The sequence below is a fragment of the Cynocephalus volans genome, chromosome 5 (genome assembly GCF_027409185.1).
Source record: "Cynocephalus volans isolate mCynVol1 chromosome 5, mCynVol1.pri, whole genome shotgun sequence".
Lineage (NCBI taxonomy): Eukaryota > Metazoa > Chordata > Mammalia > Dermoptera > Cynocephalidae > Cynocephalus > Cynocephalus volans.
Window position 1 is genome coordinate 60,342,115 of NC_084464.1, and position 27,396 is coordinate 60,369,510.

The window sequence follows — 27,396 nt, forward strand, 5'->3', positions numbered from 1 at the left end:
AGTTGGGTCCTGCTTTTTGATCCAGTCAGCCAGTCGGTGTCTTTTAATTGGGGAATTTAAGCCTTTTACGTTAAGAGTTGTTATTGAAAGGTGTTGATTTATTCCTAGCATTTTATTGGTTGTTTGGTTGTCTTAGGTGTCTTTTGTTCCTTGCTTTCTGATTTACTGTTTGGTTTCTTTGTTTGCTGGTTCCTTAGGTTGTAGATAGTGTTTTTGTTAGCTTGTTTTCTCTTCATGAATGCCATTTTTATTGTACTAGCGGGTTTAGATTTTTCTTAGGTTTTTATGGCAGTGGTAGTTATTTTTCAGGAACCAAACCCAGTACTCCCTTGAGGATTTCTTGTAAGGGTGGTCTTGTGGTAGTGAACTCCCGCAGTTTTTGTTTGTCTGAGAAATATACTATTTGCCCCTCATTTCGGAAGGATAGCCTTGCAGGGTAGAGTATTCTTGGCTGGCAATCTTTGTCTTTTAGTATTTTGAAAATATCATCCCATTCCTTTCTAGCTTTTAGGGTTTGTGATGAAAAGTCTGATGTTAACCTGATTGGGGCTCCCTTATAGGTGATTTGACGCTTCTCTCTTGCAGCTTTTAAGATTCTCTCTTTGTCTCTGAGTTTTGCCAATTTGACTATGACATGTCTTGGAGAAGGCCTTTTTGGGTTGAATACGTTTGGAGATCGTTGAGCTTCCTGGATCTGAAGATCTGTGATTTTTCCTATACCTGGGAAGTTTTCTGCCACTATTTTGTTGAATATGTTTTCAATGGAATCTCCATTTTCCTCCCCTTCTGGAATACCCATGACTTGGATATTTGAGCGCTTGAGGTTGTCTGATATCTCTCTCAGATTTTCTTCCATGTCCTTGATTCTTTTTTCTTTCTTTTTGTCTGCTTGTGTTATTTCAAACAGCCCATCTTCAAGTTCAGAAGTTCTCTCTTCAACTTCGACAAGCCTGCTGGTTAAACTCTCCGTTGTGTTTTTTATTTCGCTGAATAATTTCTTCAGTTCAACAAGTTCTGCTACATTTTTTTTCAAGACATTGATTTCCTTGTATATTTCCTCTTTCAGATCCTGTATACTTTTCCTCATTTCATCATGATGTCTAGCTGAGTTTTCTTGTATCTCATTCAGTTTCCTTAGAATTATCACTCGAAATTCCTTGTCAGTTATTTCCAGGGCTTCTTGTTCTATAGGATCTAGAGTATGAGATTTATTAACTTTTGGTGGTGTACTTTCTTGATTTTTTGTATTTCTGGTGTCTTTTTTTTGGTGTTTATTCATTGTGGCAGGGGGTTTCACAGTCCACCGGTTTGAGACTAATGACTAACTAGGATGTTGCTGTGGTTGCCAATTTGGTATGGCTCCCGCCGTGACTGCTCAGTTGGCCTCTAGTGTCTTGTGTGTGTGGTTGCCTCGGGTCTTGGGCTTCTCCGGGGATCCACCTTTCTGGTCAGCTTGTACTCTGCTGGGCTGGTGGATCACGTACCACAGGGTGTGTGATCTCTGTTGAGCTTTCACTTTCTGTACAGGACTTCTCCCCGTTCCGTGTGCTCTGGCCCAGGCTGTTAGATCGTGCAGTGGCGACCCCACCGGGTATGTGGTTTCTGTCGAGTCTCCGCCTCCCTGGCCGCACGTCTCCCCCCTCTGTGCACACTGTGCTGGGCTGGGGTGTGTCTTCTGCACCCCTCGTCTATCAGCTGGGCCTTCAAGACCCTGCTCAGCACCGCCTCACCCAGGAAGTCTACCAGGTTTCTGCTAGGCACAGACGACCGGTCTCTCTGGGTGCCTTTGTAGCACTGTGTAGATCTTTCTTGGGTCTTGTTCACCTTTGTATCCCCCCGGTATAAACCGAGTCTAATGCCCGCCTGCAGCCTGCTCTCCGGCAGGTTCAAGCGGACCTGGGAACTCTCCTACCACACTATTCCCAACCAGAAATTCGTTAGGCTTTTTTCCAAACTGGTGGTCGCAGAGATGGTATCTGCCTCCCAGTAACAGGGAGTTTACCGGGGCCGGAGTCCAGGGTGTGGTGGAGTGACAGTCGGCCCGCCCGTACTTCCTAGCCCTCCCAACACTGGTCGGGACGCCCCACACCCCCAGCCCCGCCAGAGAACCGTGGAGGGAGTGGGAGAGGAGGCGGCCCGCAGGCTCCGGAAAGCCCCGCGCCAGGCCAAGCAAATGGGCTCAGTGATGGCCGAGCAGGGCGGAGCTGCCCGCACCTGGGAAAATGGAGGCAGCACCGGGGCAGTGAGTGGCCTGGTGGTGCGGGCGGGAGCCGCGTGGGCATCCACCCTCCGAACAGAGCTGTGCCAGGGATCACTCACAGTGCTGTGCCAGGTCGGGCGCTCGCTCTGTCTCTGGTTTGTTGCCTTCCGTGTTCTCAGCGCTGCTGCCTCGGGCTGTTCAGTCGCGGCGCCGCTCGGGCGCTCCCAGGAATCTTCTTTAATGCCGGCCTGAAACCTCGAATCCTGACTAGGGCAGCTGGCTGCCTTCAGTGCGGCCCCAGCCTCCGGGATCCTGGCTGCATCCACAGCAGCCCTGGCGCCGTGTTCCCTGTTTCAAGACTCGCTTTTGCAGCTAAGAATCAGTTCTTTTCCTGCTCCACACTTCAAAGCTGTTGCCTGTAAATGAGGCAGCCTCTCCTGCCGGGGGCAAAGTGGCGTTGAGCCCCCACGACCGGCCAGCAGCAGCAGTCCTCCCTTAAGAGATGGCCAGAGGAAGGTCCACAAGTTTCCCGGCTGCCTGAGGCCCAGTGGCCACCTTTTCTACCTCAGCTACTCCGCGCCAGCCGCCGCAGCCGCCGCCATCTTGAAACTCTCTCCGCACAGACATTGTTTTAGCTCTCCTTTACTTGCTTATTTTAGTTCATGCACTACTGACTAATAAAATCTTGGAATTTAGAAGTCATCCTAGACTGCTTAACTCTTACAGCTATGTCCAATCAAAGCACATTCCCAAGTTTGCCTTTCTAAATATTTATAAAATCTATTCCCCAATCTGTCTCTCACTGCTATATTCATGTTTTCACCATATCTTGCCTAGATCATTTAACATTTCAAATACTCATATCCACAAAATCTCTGCCAACATTTTTCTAAACAGAATTTCTTGGTATATGTGTTCTTTTTCTAGTGCAAAACAATTCATTCTTAACTCTATAGTAGTCTTTCATTTACAATGAGTATCTTATTTTATATTCTTAGAGAAACCATACCTGTAATTATTACTTCCTGCTATCCTCACATAAAAGTTACCAGAATGAGAGCAACTTGAGTATTGTAATGATAGAAATTGTTGGCGCACATGCATTTGAGAAGTTGGCCATGTCTCTCTTAATTACTGTTATATCTCCAAAGCCTAACACAATACCAATAGCATAGGTAGCAGTTTGTAAACATTTGTTGGGTGAGTTCTCAAGTAATAAAAAAAAAGAAAAAAAAGAGGACATAACATCTCTTTCCTCTAAGCCTTATAGTACTGTGAGAGAAATACGTATATATCAATGAATAAATAGCATTACCAAATAGTGTAGTATAATGTTAAGTAGGGGAACATGAAATCTATAAAGCAATTGGGAGTTCTGTGAATTGTTATAATCTAGGTAAAAGCTAAATGGTAGGTTAACCTTTGAACTTTCTGAATAATGTGTGTGACTTGATTAGAAGGAAAGAAATGGTTTGTATACTTGGTTAGAAGAACAAAAGCAAACAAATCAATATATAGTAAGACATATTTAAGTCAGAATGATAAACTGTTGAAAATGTTGGGGAAATTTTGCAGAGAGGACTAAGGAGATTTTCTTCTCTGTACAATATGGGACAGTAATCTCATTGACATTTTGGAGGGTTGGGAATTATATAATCAAAATATTATTTCATGAAAGCGACTTGATAGCACTATACAGAGTGATTTGCAGAGGTGAGAAATTGGTGGTAGGAAAAATAAGAGTGTGGTGACAATTTCTCCTACTAATTCTATAACAGCAGAAATAAGACAAAAAGATGGGAATTGAAGAGATTTTAAAAGTATTAGTTATGGATTTCATATGAAAGGCAAATCTAGGATAGAAGGTGTATAAGTTTTGAGCCTACATGTGTTGAGGGTCACGGGGAAAGCATATCTCCATTAGTGAGAGGAAGAGTACAGTTACTTCTAAATAATGTAAAATCAAAAGTTAGCAGTGTGTTGAGGTGAAAGGAGCAGTGTTGAAAAATGCCTGGGGGTTGGAAGGGCTTGATTCTGATCCCTACTTTTATTAATGGGCTGTGTGAGCCAGAAGTAAATTTCTAACTACTACGGAGCTTAGTATCTTTGAATTTGAAATGAAAGATTTGTGCTAGATGATCACCAATGTCCTCTCGACTTCAAAAATACAAATTTTGTGTATGTGGTGGCTTCATTGGAGAGCAAAATTTTGCATAATTGTGTGCTTTTCTAACTAGAGATTTTGTCTCTCAAAATGATATGCATGAATTGTTTCATTGCAGTGTCACATTATGTCATATTACTATACTAGAGTGGCCTAGACAACACACAGCCTCATAAATTTCCATGTTTAATATCTAAGTAGAATATTAAAACTCAAATTAACCTACTTTTAGTTGTGATAAGACATTTAAACATTTTCACCAAAGAAGAAAGCTACGAGTGGAAAGAAATTTCAGACAGAAAAGTACAGCAATGGTATTTTCACTTATAAAATAATATAAAGGAGAAATTAAATAATTAATATGATTTAATTTTAATAAAGACAGAGGTGGACTAGTGTTGACATAGCCAAGCCAGAGAGAGACTAGGAAAGGTGTAGAAAATAGAAAGTTTAGATTTGGGGAATATATACAAGTCAAAGATCAAAAAAAAAAAAAAAAAAAAAAAAAAAAAAGCATCAAGGAGCAAGGGAATGTATAAAGAAACTAAAGATTGTTATCAGAACAAAAAGCAAGTCAGTCAAGCAGTTTAGAGAAGAAAGCAAACAATGCTTTGAAAACAATACTGTAATTTGACCTCAAGATAAAATTGTCTCTTTTGCTCTCCATACTTACTGTTTTTTCTCAACACATTTTCATCAAAGCAAACAGAAACCTTAACATCTTCTCAGATCATACAGCAAAGAGTGCTGATGTTGATGATACTGTTTTAGATAAAGTGCAAAACTCTCAAATTATTCTGATATTTCATTATAGATAAGTTTGCTGGCTTTCAAGAAGAAACCAGATTTAAGTTCTTAGTCACAAAAGGACAAAAACAAAATCTGAGGACTGAGACTGCATGTTGGTGAACATAGGTATCTTTCATGAAAAAGTTCAGCACAATAAACAGTAGCCTCAATAATAAAAAAGAAAATGCTGTTTACTTTCACAGGTTATATTTTATTTTCTCCAATTTAGGATTCCTAAATTATCAAATTCTGAAGTAACTAAACAGTAAACAGAAAAAAAAGTCTTTCTCACACCATTTTCCCCAGTTGTTACTGAACCCAAGTCCAGTTGCCCTCTGCCAAAACGTAAATGACCCAAGGTCAAATTCTTGGTGAAATAGGAAGTCAGTTTTATTCAGGAATACCAGTAGCCTGAGGGAGATGTTAGGCTTACTGAAAGGAGATGGCCAGACTAAAACCATTTCAAAGACTCATTTACTAAGGGGTTTTAAAGGAGGAGGTTGAAGGAATGGAAAGCAGGAGGGGTAGACTGTGAGTTGTGGGGGCTACACATAAAGGGCCAGGTGCAAATTCTTATCAAATCTCCTCTGGCTTCTCTTCTCATCTTGACATTATCTTAGGGTCCTGCAGGATTTTGATTTATTTCAGGGTGGAATCAGTGCAGCTTTATTGATGTCTTCCTTGGTTTTTCAGTGTCTGTATAGTACACGTCTCGCAGCAAGTCTGCAGCTCCAGGCTGACTGGTAAACAACTTTACGTTTGCATAATAATGACATCCTGTGCCATAACCAAGGTTCAAAATATCAAATAACCATGGAAAGTGAGGGAACTCAGAGAATTACATGCTAAGAAAAGACAAAAAACCAAAAATATCCCTCTGTTTTTGAAAAATTTCCTACAGCCCAGGTGGTTTTAGGGCCCCACATGGCTTCAGTCCTGTTCACGCCAACACAGTCTCCTAGTTCCAATTTTCCAAAGCAATTACCAATACCAGCTTCTGGTAAATCATTCCAGATATATTTTATGCATATGCAAAGGTATGTACTCTTATTTAGATAGATATTGTTTTCTGTGTTTCAGAAGCTAATTTAGATCTAAAGACTCTTACTTACCAAGATGATGCTTTAAAATGTAGCCTGAGGCTTAAGTAAAACCATTATTTTCTCATATTCAGTCTTAGCCATACATTATCGGTATTGTGGATCTCACCAATAAAAGTGATTTGGGAAATTTGACTCCATTCAGGACAAGAGTGAAAGATACAGAGCCTCGCCATGTTCTGGGTCACAAGTCTTTAAATCAGCTCCAACCTATATTTGGTGACCCCTGCAATGGTATATAGCAGTAAAACTGTGATCCCCTCGTCATTATCATGATGATGTTTTATTTTTTCTTTCAATGCTTTAAGTATTTCATTTCACTTTCTTTTTGCTTGCATGTCATGATGAAAAGTCTGCTGTAATTCTTATCCTGTATCTTTGTAATCGTGTGACCTTGCTAAACTTGCTTATTAGTTCTAGTAGCTTTTTTGGTAGATTCTTTTGTATTTTCTATGAAAAGATCATTTTAATCTGCAAATTAAGACAGTTGTTGCCTTTCTAATCTCTATGCCTTTAATTAATTACTTAAAAAATTTACTGCATTGGCTTTAACTTAAAAATGTGAACAGCGTGGTGCAAACTAACATCTTTACTTTGTTCCTGATTGTGGATGGTAGAATGCAAAATACTGCAATGGTGTTTTCATCTATAAAACAGTATAAAGGGAATGAATTCAATCTTTTATTATTAAGTATAATGTAAGATGAGGGGTTGATTTCGTAGATGCTCTATATTAGAATAAGAAAGTTACCTTCTATTTCTAGTTTTCTGAAAATTCTTTTATTAAATGGTGTTAAATTTGTCAGGTGCATTTTGGGGGGCATCTTTTGGGACTATCACATGATATCTTTATTTTACTAATATGGTATATCACATTAATTGATTTTTGGATGTTAAAATAATCTTTCTTTCCTGGAATAACCTCACTTTCTTATGGTGTATAATCCTTTTTATATGTTGCATTTATGTTCATGAGGAATAATAGTATGTAGTTATTTTTTTCTTGTGATGTCTTTGTTTGGCTTTGGCATAGCATAATATTCACCTGAGGTGAGAAATAGTTTTCTTGTTTTCTGTTGTGATATGAACAAAAATATCCTGAAGTTGAAATTGAACAAGCCTCAGAAACCTCCATTATAATTTATAATATACATTATAGATATATAATATATATTAGATTATTATTTATATTTAGATATATAGTGTGTATAGGTAGATAACCAAAAAAGTCTGCTCTGACCAGGTCAGCTAAATTATAGTGCCTTGGGTGACCTGGGATAAGTCAGTAGTCATGTCCACCTGTCCTGGAAAAATGTTGTAAGACCGTTTTTACTTAGATGCAGACAGGATGGCACCAGAAAGCCATAAAATAACCTAGAATGCTTTTGTGACCCTTACCTTAGATCCATGCATGTAGGATGTAACCTAGTAACAATCCCAAATCTATAGGTCATGTAGAACCACTAGAAAACCTGATGAAATAATTAGGCAGGGCTGTCTCTCTCTCTGCTTTAGTCCTTTCCCTTTTTTTGTGATTATAAAATACAAAACTCTGCTGGCCCTCTTCAGAATGCATTTCTCAGGGCAACCTGATCTATGTGTCTCCCCAGCTGCAATCATCGTATTGGCTCAATAAAAGCTCGCTATATGTATTAGGCATCAGTTTCTTTTTAGGTCAACAATATATAATCTAGTATAACTTAACTTAATCTCTCTTCTAGTCAAAGCCTCTTAACTGGTTTCCTGCTTCCACTCTTGTCCTCTTTCAACATAGATCTGATCATATCACTTTCCTCTTCAATGTACTCTGATGACTTGCCACCTTGTAATAATATCCTGATTCTTTACCTGCCCTAGAGGATACCATATAACCATGTTCTTGCCTAATTCTCTTACCTCTTTAAATTTTTTTCTTTACTTTGCTCATTCTTCTTCAGCTATTCTGGCTTTATTGCCTTTCCTCAAATATGCCGAATTTTTTCCTACTTCAATGACTTCGTACTCACTATTCTCTTTGTCTGAATGTCCTCTCCATAAAATCATCTAATTGGTTGTCCTCTTGCTTCTGTTGTGTTCCTGATCCAATATCGTCACCTTACAGAGGATTTAGCTGACACTAATATTTATTTATTTGTTTATTTTTATTGCTTTTTAAATTTTATTAATATTAGTTTTTTATATTCTAGGATGTTGTTGCGGAGCAGTTTAGAGGGAGGGGGAGAGGGGAAAGGGGAAGGAAGTGTGATGGAAGAAAGAGGAAGGAGAGGAGTGGGACTGAGGCTTGTGGGACCCCCTTATTCTCACAGTGGAGACCGGGGGAGCTTCCAGCAGTGGCTTGGTCATTGCTTGGCTGGGTGCAGATGAGGAGTTGTGTGGCAAAAGCCCTTGCCCCCCATGACCCCAGCTCAGGAACCCGAGCCCTTCTCACTGTGGCTTGGTGGTCAGCACTGGGCTGGTTGCACATGTCGGGGCAGTGTGGCCAAGGGCTCTCTTGAGCTGGGGCACTTCCTGTGTCAGGTCAGTGATCATAGCTGGGCTGGTTGCAGGAGTCAGGGGGGCATGGCCTAGGCCTTTGTTCCCCTCTTGGGACTGGTTGAGGATGTCAGGGGGCATTGCTGAGGCCCCCGGCCCCTTCCTTTCTGGCTTGGTAGCCCAGGAGACTTCTGATCCTTCTAGGTTTTATAGGTGTTCTTTGGTGAAATGAGATCTTTAATAGTTAATATCAAACTTTGTCCTGGTTGCAGGTATTTTGTTTTTTCTTTCAGTTCTGTGTTGGATTACTTGCTGTTCCCACCACTTAAACTCTGTGCTAGAACTAATTTGTTGTCCTTTGCTTACTTCTAAAATGGGGGAACTTCCTGTGGGGACCAGTACTTGAGCTGTGTGGTTTAGCTAAAGCTGCTGATTCCCTAGAGAAGGCTTTTTGTGAAGCTCAGGTTTTAATGGTTAACTTTATAGGTACTTCCAGGTCTAGTGAAACCCGGTGCACCTGTGTTGTGTAGAAAACTCTGGTCTGGGCCTGAGGCTTTTCATCAAACTTTACCCCATGTGATTCTATATTCCTGACCTGTCTCCTCTGAATGGTCCTGCGCTGATTGGGGTGCAGAGCAGCTGTCCTTGCTGTGCCCCAGTGTTCCCCTGGTGGGCCTGTCTCCCCCACTGCCCATGCTGCAAACGCTTCCCATGGGACAGACCATGCTTCACTCCCTTGTGATGACTCACTGGCCTCTGAGTGGCTCCCTTTTCTCAGTTGTTGTGGCTCCTCGCTCCAATGTGGGTCCACAGGAACCCTATTAGTGGTCTTGCTGGCCTGGGGGCCACCAAGGCCCACTTCTCCCCTGCCACCTTCAAGCAACTTTATAGGCAAGGGCACAGCTGTGGCTTTTGCCAGCTCCTGCTCTGTGTACTCAGCAGCTCCAGCCTGGAAGCAGCCAGGGTTTGAAATAGTCAGAGCGTTTTTTTCTTTCTCTCATCGTGGCTTCTCCTGCTTCAAGCACTCCGTAGGTAGGTCTCTCCTCTTCTTCCCTTGAGCTTTAGCAGCCCCAGCTTTGCTGTCGTTGCTTTTTTTGTAGTTGAAAGTTAGTTGATTTGTGGGAGAGAGTGATGCTGGGGACCATCTATTCTGCTATCTTGACCAGAAGTCCTGAAATTAGCAGTGACTCACAGAACACTCTCAACAGACATGGTTGCCTCAGGAAGGCGAAAAAATGGGCAGATTTGCCCCTCACGTGAAGGCCCATCATGCCGGGCTGGGCCAATCAGGGGAGGGTGGAGTGATTTGCACCAAAGTAGGTAAAAAATGTAGCAGCTTCCTCTCTGCTGTAGCCCTCCCCCCTGCTCCCGTGGGTCCCCTCCCCTCCTCCTGACAATACTGTTTAAATTAACATTATTCTGTATCCTCTTGACCATTTTATTTCATAGTATTTATAGCTTCCTGACATAATGTTAAGTATTTATTTGAAAAATATTTTCTTTCTCTCTTCGTTACTAGAGTGTGAACTCCATGAAGTTTAGAAATTGGTCTATTTTGTCAATTGCTCTATTTCAAAGTGCCTAATTAAATACCTGAGACATAACTGCCTTTAATGAATACTTATTGAATGCAGAAATGATTTTTTATACATTGTGATGATTATTATGAAAAGAAATACAGGAAGCTATGAGAGAGAATGGGGTGGGGTGGGACTTCATTAGGTTATTTACTCAAAGGCATCTTTTAGATGAAATGATGTTTAATGTGAATTAGTAATTCCCACAAATAGTAGAGGGGCAATTCATCCAAACAGAGCTAATAGCAAACACAAATGCCCTGAAGCAAGAAAAATCTCGAGGAGCTTGAGAAAATTTAATGGGCTCATGCTACCTTAGCATAGAAAATGACGGAGAGTGTAATGAAGTGAGATTGGAAAGCACAAAAAAGATCATTCAGCTTCTTGAAGGTCAGTTTAAGAGTATAAATTTTATTGTAAGTACTTGAGAAGCCTATTGCAAGGTGTTGAGTGGAGACTAATTAGGAAGCCTATTGCATTAGAGATTAAGAGAAGCTGCAGAAAATAGCATCTGGGATCTGCACTGATGTTCTTGAACCACCCTGCTTTCCTTTGCCTCATGACTTCTCATATCCTTGATATTGTTAGTGAAGTTTGATACTGAGTAAGCATATGAGTCTAGTTTGGCAATCTAATCATTGGTATTATCTGAAAGGCCCATGAAAAAGGTGACAAATCAAACGTTTAGTAATGGAATAGAGGAGTTGAAGGTTAGAGGGGGAAAGTCTGAGAAAGAATAAGAAGATAATCTAGAGAAAGAGTATGAAGTGTCGTGGAACCAAGAAAAAAGATTTTTTTGGTGTTTTGGAAATGCACTTTTGATTTTGGAGTATTTTTAGATTTAAAGAAAATTTGCTAAGGTAGTACAGAGTATCATACATACTCCTTACCCAGTGTCAGTTTCCCTAACGTTATCATCTTACATTAACCTTGTACATTTGTAAACGCTAAGAAATTGACATTTCCATTAAAACACTCCAGTTTCTATTTATATTTCACCATTTTTTTTCATTAATGACCTTTTTCTGTTTCAGGATCTGACCCGAGATACCACATTGCACTTAGTTCTCATGTTTTTGTAGTCTCCTGTAGTCTGTGACTGTTTCTCAGAATTTCCTATTTCTTATGATATTTACAGTTTTGAGAAGTATTCTCAATTATCTCAGGGGTGATCTGTAGAATGTTCCTCAGTTTGGGCTTGCCTGAGGTTTTAGCTCATGACTAGACTGGAACTATGAATTTTTAGAAAGAATAACTCAGAGGTTGAAGTACATGAGTCCACATCACTTATCCTCAGGAATAATTTTGATCACTTGATTAAGACGGCAATTGCCAGGTTTCTCCACTATAAAGTTACTATTTTTCCCTTTCCGTACTCTACTCTTTGGGAGGGAGTCACAAATTCAGTTCAGAATCAAAAGAGAGAAGACTGAATTCTACCTCCTTGAGGGGAGAGTATTTATGTATATTATTTTGAATTCTTTTTTAAGGAAAATTTGTCTAGGAGAAGGGAGTTTTAAAAAGAAAGGTGTGATCATATTCTACTGAAAATGTATGCAGATGAGGAATCAAAAGTCTTCACTGATTTTGGCAAAATGAAAGTTGAGGTTACTTTAGGAAGAACAGTTTCAACTTAATTGTAAATGGGAGCCAGATGAATGGGAAGGAGGGTGAATGGGTGAGGAGGAATCAAAGACAGAATATGGGAACACTGCTTTGAAGATGTTTAGGAAAGACAACTGTAGCCCAGGACTCATGTGACAATGACATCACATTCTGGTTTTTTGTACATTTTGTTCTAGGAGCATGATTCTCACTTTCAATCCAGGGTTTTAGTGATATTAGTCATAAAAGAATACAACTTTCAGAATTCTCAACTTTATTAAATTCATTAAATTTAAATCACAAAATTATTTATCCAAATCCAAAATTGTTATCATAGATTATGTTAGCTTTTAACTGGTTGTAGAAAAAAAGATTTTTGTGGAATAAAAAGTAGATCCAGAAGAAAAGATTTATTGCTGCTTGGAATCAAATCTGTAACTAACATGTCTACAATTTTCTGTCTAGTATGTGTCAAATCTAAGTAGATGATGTGGATTTTCTCCACATAGCCCTGCTCAGTATGTATTGGGCATTTAATAAATTTTGTTGCTACACTTGCAGGAGGCCTTGCAATCGTTCTTAACCAATTCATATGTGCAGCCTAATGACGTCTTCAATTGTTTACAGTTACTATAGCGATCTTCATACTCGCAACCATTGGCTGGAATAAAAACAAGGAAATTTATTATCACTTCCTCCATAGCAGAAATACAAACAATAAATTCAATGTGAATGGGAAGAAGGGAATTGAGCAAACAAGTTGGCATCATTACACTATGATGACCATTTCATTTCTGGAGGGACACATTAGATTCCTTAGTTAAACTCACTGATTAATCCATCACTTCTTTTTAAATTTGAACTATCCGAAATATCTCTAAGATGAATTGGCATACTTTTCTCACTTAAAAAGCAAAGTAAAATTAATTTCAACGAATCTCTCTAGAAATGCATTATCCAAAATGGTAGCCACTAGTCATGTGGTTGTTTAAACTTACACTTTAATTAATTAAATGTAATAAAATTAAAATTTCAAGTCCTCAGGGACACCAGGTACATTTCAAGTGCTCAATAGCCAATGTATCTAGGGACAACTTTACAGGACAGTGAAACTATTGAACGTTTCCATCATTGCAGAAAGTTATATTGGACATGGTTGCTGTAGACTCTAGTGCCACCAATCTTTCACTCAAGAGTAAGTAATCATTATGGGAAGATGTAGATGTGAAAATGTAAAATATGGTGAGAATGTCACTATGATTACTGGAAATTTCTACTTGGATGTTCCTCGGTGGCCACAAACTAAACAAATCTCAAGCTAAATTCATCATCCTACCTACAAGCTTGACATTTCTTTGATATCCCCCCATAACCCTCCATTCAATTCACCCTGTCTCAGACAAATGACACTCTCAGCTACTAAATAGTTCAAACCAGGAACTAGGAATCAACCAGAACTTCTTTCTGCTTTTTATCAGCATTCAACAAGCACAGGTAACAAAACCTGACCATTCTACTTTCTTCGTATCTCTCATATCTGCTATTTCTTTGCATTCATTTTGCCCTAATGCAGTAAAGATACCTATTTGTTTATGAGTCCATATTTTTTAGGTCTCCTAGCTGGCTTCCTTCCAATCTTTTCTTTGTACTACTACCAAGAGCTCTTTATAAAACACAGCTCTTACCTTGTAACTCTTCTGTTTAAAATCTTTCAAGTGGCCACTTATTACTAATAGTATAGATTCCAAGCTTCTTAGCAAATTATCGCTCAGTAGAGTTATGAGTATTATGGCTTTTTCTTTTTTAGGTAACGTACAGCTTTGGTATTGTCAATTCTGAATTACAGGTATACAATTCAGCCAGAAAGAATACTACAATCAGTCAGGTGGATGTATTTGAAAGGTAAAAATGTCAGTGAAAGGGTCAACTGTATTGTCCATAATAATTTTAATAACATATCCCAAATAAACAAAAATATCAGTTCTTCATAGTTCTATTCATAATGATATTGGAAATGTGATAGTGTATGATATTTATTTTACTCCCTCTCTTTGCTAAAATATTTTTGAGGCTTCTGTGAGGTAATACTATATACAGATTTGATTTTGACTTTTGGTGAATATACATAAAAATTACTAGCAAACAGAAGTGTAAGCAACCATTAAATTAAACTTGGTAATTCTAACTACATCACGGAGAAAATGAGTGAGTTAGTATGAAGAACTCATTAGCATATAAGCAATTGCAATATTTGGTGTGCCTGTACAGACTGAACCATATTCTTTGGTCTCACACCCTTAGATTTGCATTTGTGTTCTTTTTAAAAAATGCCACCTTTGGTATAAAGGCATTAACTTTGAAAAGGAAACTTCATATTTAATTACAATAAATTATTTTCACAGAAACATTTTCATATATGCCAATATGTAATGGGCTGAACATAGTCAAATATACAATGATGATAGATGTTTCTTTCGGTAACAGGTAACATATGGTAACAGGCTTTTCATTGCAAATAATACATAAGTACCGAACAGTGTAACATTTTTATTTAAATATACTCAATTAAGTAATTTTTTTTTTGTCTTTTGCATGAAGGCATTGTTTAAGGTGGTTATATCGGAAGATTTTATAATTCTTAAAAAGAAATGTAAGGACATTCTATTGCACTAGCAAGTGAATCACTTCAAACTTACTGCATAGTCCATCGTCACAGTGATCAGGACAACTGGCACATTGTGTTCCCTGTTTGTAAGGTGTGCTTATTCTAGTAAGATCATTACCACTGAAATTTGAAACAAAAAAATGTCAAATATCTTTCATTTTTCTGTTTAGTTTATGCTCCAAGGTTAACATCAGTCACCAAATATACATGGATATTTATTAAATGTTTTTAATTATGTCAAGTAACCAAAAAACTAACATTCCCAAAATATATTCAGATAACAATGCAAAGTGGGAGAATAATTCACACATTTACTCACTTCCTTGACCATAATCTCAGAATCTGAGCAACTGAAATAGAATAACTAGAGTCTAAGGTTTTCAGAGTACATTTCAATGTGGCAAAAACTCCCTTCAGGGGGAGGGAGAAGGGAGGGAGGTTTTGGTGATGGGGAGCAATAATCAGCCACAATGTATATCGACAAAATAAAATTAAAAAAAAAAATCCCTTCAACTCCAGTAAAGTCAATCAAATTACTAAGAGCAGTGCACCCCAAAGTGCTGGCTGGAGTAAAACATACCCCTAGAAAGACAGGGAAAGCTCCTGGGGAAAGTTGGAGTGCAGGATGGAAAATAACTTAATGTAAAATGTAATTTTATAATTAAAAATGGAAAAATACCATAATTTCTATAATGTGAACTAGGGTAAGTAAAGCTCCAGTGTAATTTTTGGCTTCTAGGTAGGGGTGGTGATGTTCTAGTAATTTTTGGTATTTGTTTGTGAAAGGGAGTTGTGCTTAGGAAGGTTTGGGAATGTCTAGAGGTGGTGTCTGTGTGAGATTTGTATGTTTATCAAAAATGGGAATGTTAGGGAAAAATAAGGGCTTCATTAACACCAATCTCCTGAGTATATTGGTCTTACAATGACTAGTCTGTCCCATTGGTGATTATTGTCCTATTGGTCATTACAACCTAAAATACAAGGGAATCAACGTCTCAGTTGCACCAAGTGGGTCAAGGGTTTAAGGCAATGCAGGTAAACAGTTCACACTGAGAACAGCTGTATGAGTGTGTGAGCACTTGAACAAATTGTGAAATAGATGTAAAAGTGCTCTGGAAGTTCTCTCTCCCCTGCTTTCTCTCATTACTTAATACAACTTTACTTCAGTTGCCTGAATCCAGATGCACCCTGATGAGGGTCAGGCATTTGGGTGTATTCTCCTAGGGCCCTTCAATTTTCTCTAATAAACACCAATAGATCCTTGCTAAAAATGACTTTAAAGGTCATATTTCTCAAACTGAAACCTTACATCACCTGAGTTATATCTACAGCCTTAAAATAAATCACATAGGAAGTTTGGATTGGTGGAAACCCCTCCCTTCAGTGGTGAATAATTTCAAATATTAAAAAGAAATTAAAACTAACATATATCTATGGGAATTTTTTGTATAGCTCAAATATATTGCTTAAGGAAGGAGTGGGTTTTCTCCTATAAATCAAGATCTTCATGGATGGTTCTTTCAAAGTGTTTTGTGGTAAATTCTGAGAGGCAAAGATTTAAGATACTATCCTTTCTTGACTGTTTGAAATATGCTCAGAAATACCGTTGAGGCTCAAGATTCAATCATTTCTTAATGGTATAATATGCCATTTTTAGATAAGCAGGTTAAGCAGAAAAGGCTGAAATCACTGAAATATCATTTCTCTTTTGCCACCTCACCTTCACCCTTTGCCTGACTGTCAAGCTTTCACTTTCTAGTGTGTAAATTTAGCGTGGACTGATAATACCAAACTAGAGAACCACAAATTACATATACTCATGGAGTAACCCTGAGCCTAGCAAAAAGCAAATGAGAGAAAAGACAAATCATTTTAGGCATGCGGAAAGAAAGCTTCGGAATATTATACTTAGAAATGAAAAGATGGTCTTTCTGAGAAGTTGGTTGACTACATCTCAGCTTAGAAAGCCTTTCTAAAGGTTTATCTCCCTTCCTTTTACTTAAATATACTTTTTAGTTTGATTTTTTATATGATAATTTAAAAATATTATGTTGCGTTTGGCATTATTGAAAGGAAACTCTGAAGTGTATACTTACGCAGGACAATATTGGCAAACATAGAAGTATTTTAAAGATGAGTTAGGACAGTAGGCCATTCCACATCCCACAAGGAAAGATGAATACCAAACAACCTGCAGACACATCAATGAAGGTACAGGAGAACATGGGAAAAGAAGGAAATATCAAGAAACTAATAATAGAAAGTAGAAAACTCAAAAGAATGTTACTGGCATACTTTGTTTCATATGCCTTATGAATATATTTAGTTAAATTATTGAATTAAGCTAAAAAAAAACTTTAAAATATTACATTTCCATGTATGTTCATTACTTTACCTATTTAGACTGTTAGAAAAATACAGTTTCCCTACTAAGATCCTGCAGACTATTGAAAAATGACAGCTCACAGCTGAAATACCCACCAAATGCCAAAATTGTTTTATATCCATTTGAGATCTTTCCTCAAATACAACACTGGAATCAGTCAAAATTTGGAGAATCTTTCTTTTTAGGGAACGTATGGCATTGGGATTTTCATCTCTTTCCCTTACCTGAGTATAATGTCCAATTACTGCATTGGAAGTCTTCGGCCCTACACCATAGGCAAAGTCACTGTACTCATCATACCAGCTTTGGATTGCATAGGACCATGAAGTGGGGTGACTTGACATAAAGAGATTCTCGCCACAGCTTAAACCTAAGAAGAAACAGGCCATCCATGAGGAAAGGTTTAAAGCATGCAATGGCAAAATACAGACATACACACACACACAAGGCAGTCCCTGCTCTTCAAACAGAGTGCTCATGGTTGCTAACTGTTGATTAATACATAAGGAGGGTGTCTCAGGTCCACACCAGCTACAAGCTAAGTAGAAGACAGATGTGCCCAACACATTGAAGCTGGTCTCTACATGCAAAACTTTGAGTAGATGGAGATGTTCTTTTTCTTTAATATCTCCTCTCCCTGGACTCATTCATCCACACATTAGATTCTCTGCCTGTGTGTGCCTCTTGTACCCTCAGCTTTGTATTGTAAGTGTCTTGAAACTGGAGACCAACTCTTGTAATTTCTTCCTGCTCTACCTCATACTCATTAGAGATTTTCATATATAGGAATCTTAATAAATGTTCAGGATTATTATTTTGTGTGACCTTTGAAAAAAGGCTTAAAGTCAGTCTTTAAATGCCTCAAGCATGAAGCAAATGACACCAGAAAGGACAAAGTTTAAAAATTTATGGAACTCCCCTTAATCAGCAAATCAACATCACAGGATAAAGTCTCCTTTAAGAATTAGGAAAAGAGTGCCTTGCAGCCTAGAAACATTTCAATATTTTTTTCAGTCCCTGCAATTAATATTTATATTTGGATGGCTTGAAATGTAATGTCTTCATGTTGTTTAAAGAGAGCATAAACTAACTACTCTTGGATAGCTCCTTTAAGGGGAAAGAAAGAAGCTAAGATTTTAACAGTAGATTGGAATCTTTAACACCATTTCTTTTAGTCTTCTACTGAATATAGTCACTCTTCATAATTGTATTAAAGTTATAGTATAAAAAATACAACAATGGCAGTTCTAACTCTAAAACTGGCAGATAATTTGTTTCTTTCAAATAGGGCTTGCCTTTATCTATGCCATTTTTGACAATTCAATAATTTATCTAATAGTTCATCAGTATGCTATTTTATCTCATTGATTTTATGTTCCTTGATATAGAGGTCATGTCTTATAGGTTATTTTTTCGTATAATATAGGATGCATTGTAGGTACCTCAAACATACAAAAGACTAGACTTATTGTCATCAAAAATTAAAAAGAAACAGTAAAAGTAAGTGCAAATGTTAAATATTTTTGAATAAAATCTAGGAAGAGTTTGACAAAATTCAACATATTTTATTAAAATTAAAGCTTTCAAAACACGAATAGGCAGCATAATATCATGAAAAGGGTACTGAGTTAAAAGTCAGAAATTCTCATTTCAAATATTCCATATGTGATACTAATTACCAATCTTTTTACTCCAGATATTTGATCTTTAAAACAAGAAAAAATGATCCATGATCTGCTTTACTCATGAGCTAGTTGGGATGTGATACTATGTGAGACAGATTTTGTGAAATATAAAACACTCAGTAAGCACAGGATAGTGTTTCTCAGAGTTATCTCTACATATAGAAATATAAGGCAGCATTAGAAGCAACATTTATTTACAAAGTCTTCTTAATGCAACATGATAAAATGGTCACTTATTATTTTATTTGTTCATTTATTCAACAAATATTTATTAATTTACATACTGGTTCTTCGAAAATCTGAGTCACTGTGTTCATATTTGCAGTTGTCTGCCCACTTTTGGGCATTTGCTGCTGCCGCACTGCTCCATCTCTAAAACAAGGAGGGGGAAAAAAAAAAGATATACACTTAGTGACTCAAACCTCAAAGGTACATAAGCTTTATAATCAGATTGATAGGTTTATCTATATCATTTAAAAATTTCTATACAGGCACCTTCTGATTTTCATTACAATCAAAAATACATTTTTTGATGTGCCTTTTTCTGCTCCACAAAATAATATAGTTAGTATGTTTACTTCAAATAACTTTAAATAATTAAAAAATCTAAGATAAGTTAATGCTCTAATTATTTATGATAGCACAGCAGGAACATCTGAAGATGTTTTGCAATGGTCCTACTCTAAATATAGATAAACGTGGTGGTATTAAGATTATTTTTCCAACAGAAATGAGCTGAGGCTAGCTACTTCATTCCTGGTTCCTCCCCCCCCCCCGAATACATTTGAGAGACATGTGAACTTCATAAGCCATAATGTTATTAAAAGATGTTAGTTGCCAGCTGCCTGCTCTTAGCACAGCTGGCTCAAGCCACTTTCCTCATATCACTGCCTCTTACCATCTTTAGCATGTTCCTGGCACTTGGAGAGACTGCTTTCCTTAGTTCATTGTGTTTATTTACAATCTCTGATTGTACTTGGCTTAGAGTGGTTAACAAAGCAGGAAAATCTGAATCCTAAAGAAAAATAAAATTAGAATTAATTTTAGTATATTTCAAAATTAAGTATAATAGTGAATAAGTCATTTCAAGGGAAAAGAGATCATTTTTTTAAAAGTGTTCAGTTTAAGCCAATTGGTAAGCACTGCCAATAAATCTGAGCCCAAGCTATGGCTTTTAAATAGAGAAGTAGTAGATTGAAGCTTTGACAATGGGATATAATTTATGGCATCACAAATTAAAAACTCCTTTGAGGCCCCAAAGGCCAATTTCTGGTGTTAAGAGAGGTCTCAATGTGATTTTTCTAGATATATGAGTGATAATATCTTATAGTGACAAAGGTACACGATTAGAACCATTGAGACATTCATTCTCAATTAAGCTGTTGCTTAATTGAGTGGTAAGGATGGGGGCGGGGCACATGATTCATCCTAGACTTTAGGGTAGGTTTCCACCTGACACAGTGTCCAGTTTTGGAGAAAGAGTACTTAGGCCCAGTGCAAGTGCATGTGTCGCTTTCAGTACTCTAGTAAAACAGTTTTATGTATTATGTAGCAAATTTCATGAGATAACTCAAAAGATAGTTTTACTGCACGAAAAAAAAAATCTCCAAGGCAATTTGAAGGGAGTGAAGTCATTCAACTAATGGAATATTGCTGACTTTGTTTCTATTAACACAGATGTAACTGATAAATTATTAAGTCAGGTGCTGATATTTTCCATTTATATTTTAGTGCGTGTGTGGGTCTGAAGAGTAGAGTGGAGTTGTGTAAATTGTTGGCACAAAAGAGAAGAGCAATTTGTTTATCTAAATTTACTCAAGAATGTGATGTTTTATAGGGATGAGCAAGATTTTGAGTTATAAATCTAAACAAAAGGGCTCCTTTTAGATTTGACATATTGGGGTGTTATCCATCCTTCCCCCCATACCAAGTTCCCTCAAGGCTCTCCAAGTTCTGTACTCATAGGTCTGACCACATTTTATTGCCATTATCTATTATACGTCCCTTTCTCTCTCCTGCTTTCGTGTTCCTAAAGACGGAAAGCATTGCTATATGCCATTGTGCCAACAGACCCAGCACAGCTATGCCCACTGACTCCTAAGTTAGAAAGAATGCACCTATCAAATATCACTAGTGGCTGATCTGTGCATTACATCGAAGCATAAAGTAACATCCCTGGATATTTCCTATTGACCTCAAAAATATGTTTAAAGTAGTTTCATTTCAAAACACATCATAGTTGGTACCAGAGAAAGCAGAAGTAATTATATCCTGCTTCTTACCCCACTTTGCTTTGTTAAAACATAACAAACATCCTGTTGAAGAAGAGATAAGCATTCTGTTGAAGAAAAGATGCATTTGCGGTTTTTTTTAGAAAATCAGTTTCAATAGAGCTTTTATTAGGTGACAGGAAATATAAAAAGTTTTGAGAATACAATTGGTAAAATATGGTGTGTATTTATACTAAGAGAGTTCATATTGGATAAGCAATATATCCAACAAATAAATAATTACACATAAATAAGTATTTGTAATTGTACATAAATAATTACAATGCCACATTATGATAACAAAACCGATAGGAGATATCTATAAGATAAAAAGGAAGAAGAGATCAGTTATCCTTGCTCTAGGTCAGGGAAAGTTTCACAAAAGATGATTCTGAATCTCTCTGATATCTCACTTTTTACTAATTTTATAAATGAAGATCAGGAGACAGACCAGAGAGGTAATAGGGCAATCCATAAAATACAATCTTTTTAGGAAAGACATTAGAAAGACATCAAACTAGTTGAATAAAGCCCTATGTGATGAATACACTGTCTCTAGATTGATGATTTCACTATGGTAACACAATGACTATACTTCTGAATATCAAATGAGGCTTGAACCCAGTGCCAGGATTCTCCAGTCTGAGGAGTCCTAGCTATTGTCATATGCCTAGTTACAGGAGGATGCGAGAACAAACAGCACTGAACAAAGCTCTTCACATCCAGAGACTCTCTGGCCAGGAGATAAACACCTTATACAGGCACTACACACTGTAGCTTTGAAGACTGATCCTATTTCTGGGATCATTAAAGCAAAGTAGCATATCAGAAATAAATAGAGCATTTGGCCACTGCTCATGCTTATTTTAAGAGTATGAAAAAGAAAAGAAAAAGAAAAAGAAAGAAAGAAAACACTTAATAAGCTTAGTAAATTTCCTTTTTTTAATTAAAAAAATAGATCTAATTATTCTTACATAGTAACAATAAAAACTAGATGTGGCAATGTATGTGAAAGTTTTGCTAATTTAAGATTTTATGAATATATTGTTATTTTTGTGCGAGTATCACATTGAAATGGATTAAATAAAAGGAAATCAGAAAAGGTCTTGGGGCAGGAGTTTTATTAGCTTTTAAACCTAGAGATCTGTGCTAACCAATAGTAATATAATTCAAACATCATATGTACATTAATTTTTTGGTGGCTATTTGGAGAAAGAAAAAAGTAGACAGATGGAGTTAATATTAATAATATATTTTACTTAACTAATGTATCCAAAATATTATAATTTCATTATGTCATCAATATTAAACTTATTATGAAATATTTTACCTTTTGTTTCTGCACTAAGCATTTAAAACTGCTATGTATTTAAATTTATGCCCATCTCAATATAGACAAACTATATTTTCAGTGTTCAATACCTTTATGTGGCTAGGAGCTACCATATTGGTCACCACAACTTTAAATTTAGTTATGTTAACTACCCTGAGCTACCAATGAGTACTTTGTGATGGAGCAGACACTCCAGCCCTTTTCACTTTTGAAGATTTATCTTGTAGCTTGCTATCCCTCACAGTTGCCTGAATTGTTCTGAAAAGATTTCCAACCTCATGCATACCTCATATGCACCTGCAGGAAAGGACGGAAGCAGCACAGCAGCCAGGAACAGGAACACCAGCAATAATGTCATTGCTGGGAAAACAAAACAAAGGGAACAAAGACCTGCATTAAAATGTCTAGTGCACGAACATCTGAGAACATGGGAGAAAAAATTAATAATCTCTGCTATACCAAATTTATTTGTAATGTAACAAGAGAAGAATTGTCACATGGTGCCAGAAAGATGACAGTGGATTCTGCTGCAGAAGCACACCTCCAAGGGGATGTGATGGTTAATTTTAGGTGTCAACTTGATTAGCTTAAGGAGTATATAGAAATGTGGTAAAGCATTATTTTGGGGTGTGTCTCTGAGGGTGTTTTAGAAGAGATTAGTATATGGGCCTGAGTAATTAGGGTGGGAAAGACCTGCCCTCCATATGGGTGGGCACCATCCAATCCACTGGAGGCACGGAGAGAACAAAAACAAAGAAAACGGTGAATCTCTCACTCTTTCTGCTGGAGCTGGGATACACGCTTCTCTCCTGTTCATGGACATCTGAATTCAGGACTCTTCAGCTTTTGGGTTACAGGACTCACACCCGTGACACTCCCAGCTCTCAGGACTTTGGCTTTGGACTGAGAATCACACCATTGGCTTCCCTGGTGCTGCAGCTTCTGGACTTGGGCTGAGCCACATTTCTAACATCCAGTTTGCAGATGCCTATGGACTCCTCAGCCTTAACAATCGCATGACCCAATTCCCCTAAGTCCCCTCTCACACACTTACACACTTATATACATATCCTATTGGTTCTGTTTCTCTGGAGAACCCTGACTAATACAGGGAACAACAAGGGACAAACAAGTATTTAACTGAAGCCCTTGAAGCATATCTATAAATACTAATGACATCCTACCCTCTTCCCCCCCAGTTTACAGTCTTAACCTGTGTAGCTACTCTCTTTTGGTTCTAGGAATGGCTTTTTCACATTGCAATTCAGGAGCAGGAATAGTTCCCCATTGTTTCTGTTACTGGGGTACTACTGCTTTAGCCCTTTCTGGTTTCCTTAAACCCTGCCTACATCTTTATAAGGATCCCTTTAACATCTCTGAATTAGAAGTTAGCATATACCTTTTATTTCCTGTCAGGACTCTGACTGATACACTTGCCATTCTTAGAATGCTAGGTAAACCTTCTAATAAGGATGTGCTTTTCTCTCATTCTTTTAAACCACTCTCCTCAACTTTGCTCATGCAGCCAGTGTCCTAATTCATTCCCACTGAAACCTTTATCTTTGGTACCACTTCTCACATTTCAAAAAGGCAACATTCTTTTTCGGGATCTTAAAACAGAAGGTAATAATTTGATTTGTTGCTTTTAAGGGATTACTAACTCTGTGTTAATATCTTAATATCTTTACATACTTTGCCTCACAAAAGCAACTTCATGGAATCCTAAGGAAATAACTAACTATACTGGAAAAGCTTTTATCATATTATAAGGATAAACATTTATAAGTGTAAAAACATCATATATTCATCACATGCCCAATAATAGGGAGATAAATGTCTAAGTAAATTAGAATACATCCTCTTATTGCAGTATATTAGACATAAAAAGCACTATACACTCATGTTGGTTTTGTAACAAGGAAAATGTTTATGCTTTAAAGTTAACTTTAAAAAAGCACAACGCCTTATAGCACATGGTAGATCCTTAGTCATCTGTTATGTACCAAATGTTCCATGGTTTTATCTACATAGTTACTCTCTTTAGATTTTAGGAATGACTTCTTCACATTGCCCATTCAGGAGCAGGAATAGCTCCCAACTCTTACTATTACTGGGGTACTAGTGCATTAGTCCTTGCTGGTTTCCTTAAACTCTGCCTACACCTTTATAAATATCCCCTTATTAACGTATCTCCTTTGTACCCCCTGCCACCAATCATGTGTTGATTCCTTAAATCCCAGTGTGGCTGTACTCCGAGTGTTTAAAGATGGGGCCTCTAAGAAAGTAATTAAGGCCCAACGAAGTCATAAGACTTGATATACTGTCTCAATAGAATTGGTATCCTTATAAGAAGAAACACCAGAGCATGCTGTCTCTGTGTCTCTCTTTCTCTTTCTCTGAATCTCTCTCTCCATGTACACACAGAGAAGAAGCCATGAGAGGACACAGAAAGAAGGCAGGTATTTGCAAGCCAGGAAGACAGCCCTCAGTAGAAATCAAACATGCTGGCGCCTTGATCTCAGACTTCTAGCTTCCAGAATTGTGAGAAAATAAATTTTTGTTGTTCAAAACACAGCCTGTAGAATTTTGTTATGCAGCCCAACCAAACTGATACACATTCTCATATATCTGAAGGTTAGATTATTTTTGAGTGAGTTGCAAGGTCTATAATATGTAGTAGTTTGAAGTCTTCTGGAGCTACAGACCTGCATTGTGGCAGTCGTGTTCAAGCAAGGCACCAAGAGAGGCGGTTACTTCCTGCTACTGTCCAGCATACATATCTCAATGCATCTTTATTTTTCTCACTGATATATGACAACAATTCTATGAGACAGGTATTCTGGGCCAATTTTAAGATATGCCAGAGGACATTTTATTGCATAGTTGTATTCATCAATATACCTTAAGGTATAGGGAGATCTGAGAATACATGCATTATGAATCTCTTAGAGGAGAGTCACAGAAACTGTACTTCATCCCCTCCTCCTACAAAACTAATGATAAGACAAAAAGCCAGGCAAAGAACAAAAGAGACTAAACAGAAATACAAAATAATGAATTTATTTTGATGTAGTAAGACTTTCTTTTCTTTCCCACAATCTATAATGAGTATATGTTATTGTAATTACAGTAATTTGCAAAGGGGGAAATCTTTATTAAAAAGAGATTATCAACTCTTGGTAAAGTACTGCTGACTTTGCTAAACCTATTATTTCAGTTACTTTTTGGCAATCTAGCAAATCTTATAGGTTAGGCAATTATGCTGTATATGTAAGCGAAGGAACAAAAGTGCAGAGATATTAAGTGACCTCCTGACAGTTTCATCGCTAGTTAATGTATAGCTGAGACAGAATCCAAGTTTTCTTTTAACCTCAATATTCATTTTCCACTAACTATATTGTACTTTTTTGGGACACAGGGTTCCAGGTAAAAATGAAAGCATTTAATGTATTTTCTGCCTTGACAAAAAAGTTGTTCATTATTATAAATCTTTTAATGGATGGCAAACAGCTGGTAGATTACTGAACACATATTTGAGAAAATTAGAAAGAAAAAATATAATATGAACAATTAAGTTTATCCTTTTCTGTTGCTCTTCGAATATAAAATAAGACTCCTGTGACTTGGAGAGCTCAAATAATATTTTCTTAGAATATCCATCTTAAATTAAAAATATACTCCATTATGATGACCCTTATTGTGTAACTTGGTCAAAATAATGGGGAAAGTTTGTTGGCTGGACATTTTAGAGATATATTTTTGTCTATTTAGTAACAAGAATGGCAAGGGAGAAAATTGGAATGGGAATTACAAAACTGATGACATGTCCTTCTAAGGTATAAAAATTACACAAGTGTTTCTACAATGTTTTAGAAATTTAAGATCTTCTGTATTATTAAGATTTCGCTCACTGCAGTATGAGAATATTGACTGTGTTTACACTGTAGTTTGTAGGTGGAACAAATGAAGTAGAACAGGACAAAAATTTTGAAGGCAAAAAAGGAAAAACATGGAGGAAAATTATTATTTTTATTTTGTATAAAGCAGACACACAAATTTAATGTCACAAAGAGGCACTTTTAGGTTTCAAAAATACCTGGCCCCATATTGAGTAAACCTAAACTTTGGCACCAGGTGATATAAAGGAAAGAGCTCCTTATCATTACGAATCTGGGATATGTGTTACTGGTAATGATGCTGTTTTACCTAGCTCCTCTCTAACTGGTTATATAAAATTGAAAATATTCATTTGTCAAGTTAGAATAATGGTGACATAGGGTCACCTCATAGGGTTCTTGTGAGGTTGGAGGAAATAATAATGTGAAAGCTGGTGAAAGATAAAAGTAATTATATGCACATAAGTCCTAGCATTGACATTATTATTTTTATGATTATTTGGTATGCTTGCTTCCTTGGCTCGGAGTGCTGCCAGCAGAAATTCCTCAGCTGACAGGCTTTTCAGGGATTGCTTTTGTTGAAGACAGCCTCCTGGCCTAAAGTCATGCTCAACTACCCATGATAGCCTCATCCATTGGTGGATTTGGGGTAAAAAGGTCTGACCTCTTTGCCCCAGCTGGAGACAACTCTGAAACCTCAGCCTAGCCTCAGAATTACTCATGGGGTTGGCTGAAGCCTACAAGTACATCACACCTTGATTTTTACCTCTGCCTAATCTTGCTTCCTTCTCTTCTCTTCCTTGGGAATTGATCCCAAGTGCATTTCTTAATAAACTTCCTGTGTCTCAGATTTTGCCATTATCTGGTGAACTCAACCTGTGACATCATTAGGCAATCTTTCCTTCAGAATTCTAGCCAGGACAGTCTCTTTGTTGATACTTTCATTATCCTTTGATCTTATTCCTCTTATGCCTTTGATCATGTTAATCCTCAAACCTGGATTACAGCCACATCCTTCAAGAACATTTCTAAGTCCCTCTCCCCAGCAAAACTCACATGCTAACTCAAAAAGTAGTAATCTTGTTCCTGGATAGGAGCATTTAAAGTCCACACTGTAAATTTTTTATTAGATAGATTCAATTGTACAGATTTATGTACAGGGCGTTATTTCCCTCATTTTCTTCATGTGCTTTTTTCCATAACTAAATTGTGAGTTTGGAAAGGTTAGATTACCATCTTCTCACTCCTGTAAAT

General features: G+C 37.3%; 1 protein-coding gene across 1 annotated transcript; it reads right to left on the minus strand.

Annotated features, from left to right (window-relative positions):
* Positions 1-12,440: 12,440 nt before the first annotated feature.
* On the minus strand, positions 12,441-22,655 carry LOC134378502 (cysteine-rich secretory protein 3-like). The gene is made up of 7 exons (XM_063097681.1): positions 22,533-22,655; positions 19,542-19,658; positions 18,928-19,015; positions 17,183-17,328; positions 16,669-16,763; positions 14,604-14,692; positions 12,441-12,568 (listed from the first exon to the last, which is right to left on the minus strand). The coding sequence occupies exons 1-7, from the start codon at positions 22,602-22,604 to the stop codon at positions 12,441-12,443; spliced, it is 735 nt and encodes a 244-aa protein (XP_062953751.1). The 5' UTR covers positions 22,605-22,655.
* Positions 22,656-27,396: the final 4,741 nt, after the last annotated feature.

Coding starts and splice junctions, on each gene's coding strand:
- LOC134378502 (XM_063097681.1), bottom strand. CDS start 22,604: ATGACATTATTGCTGGTGTTCCTGTTCCTGGCTGCTGTGCTGCTTCCG. Junction 17,329..18,927: donor CTCAGATTTTCGAAGAACCA/GTATGTAAATTA, acceptor GTTTCTTCTTAG/GTTTAAGCTGTGGCGAGAAT. Junction 16,764..17,182: donor TAATTGGACATTATACTCAG/GTAAGGGAAAGA, acceptor ATGTGTCTGCAG/GTTGTTTGGTATTCATCTTT.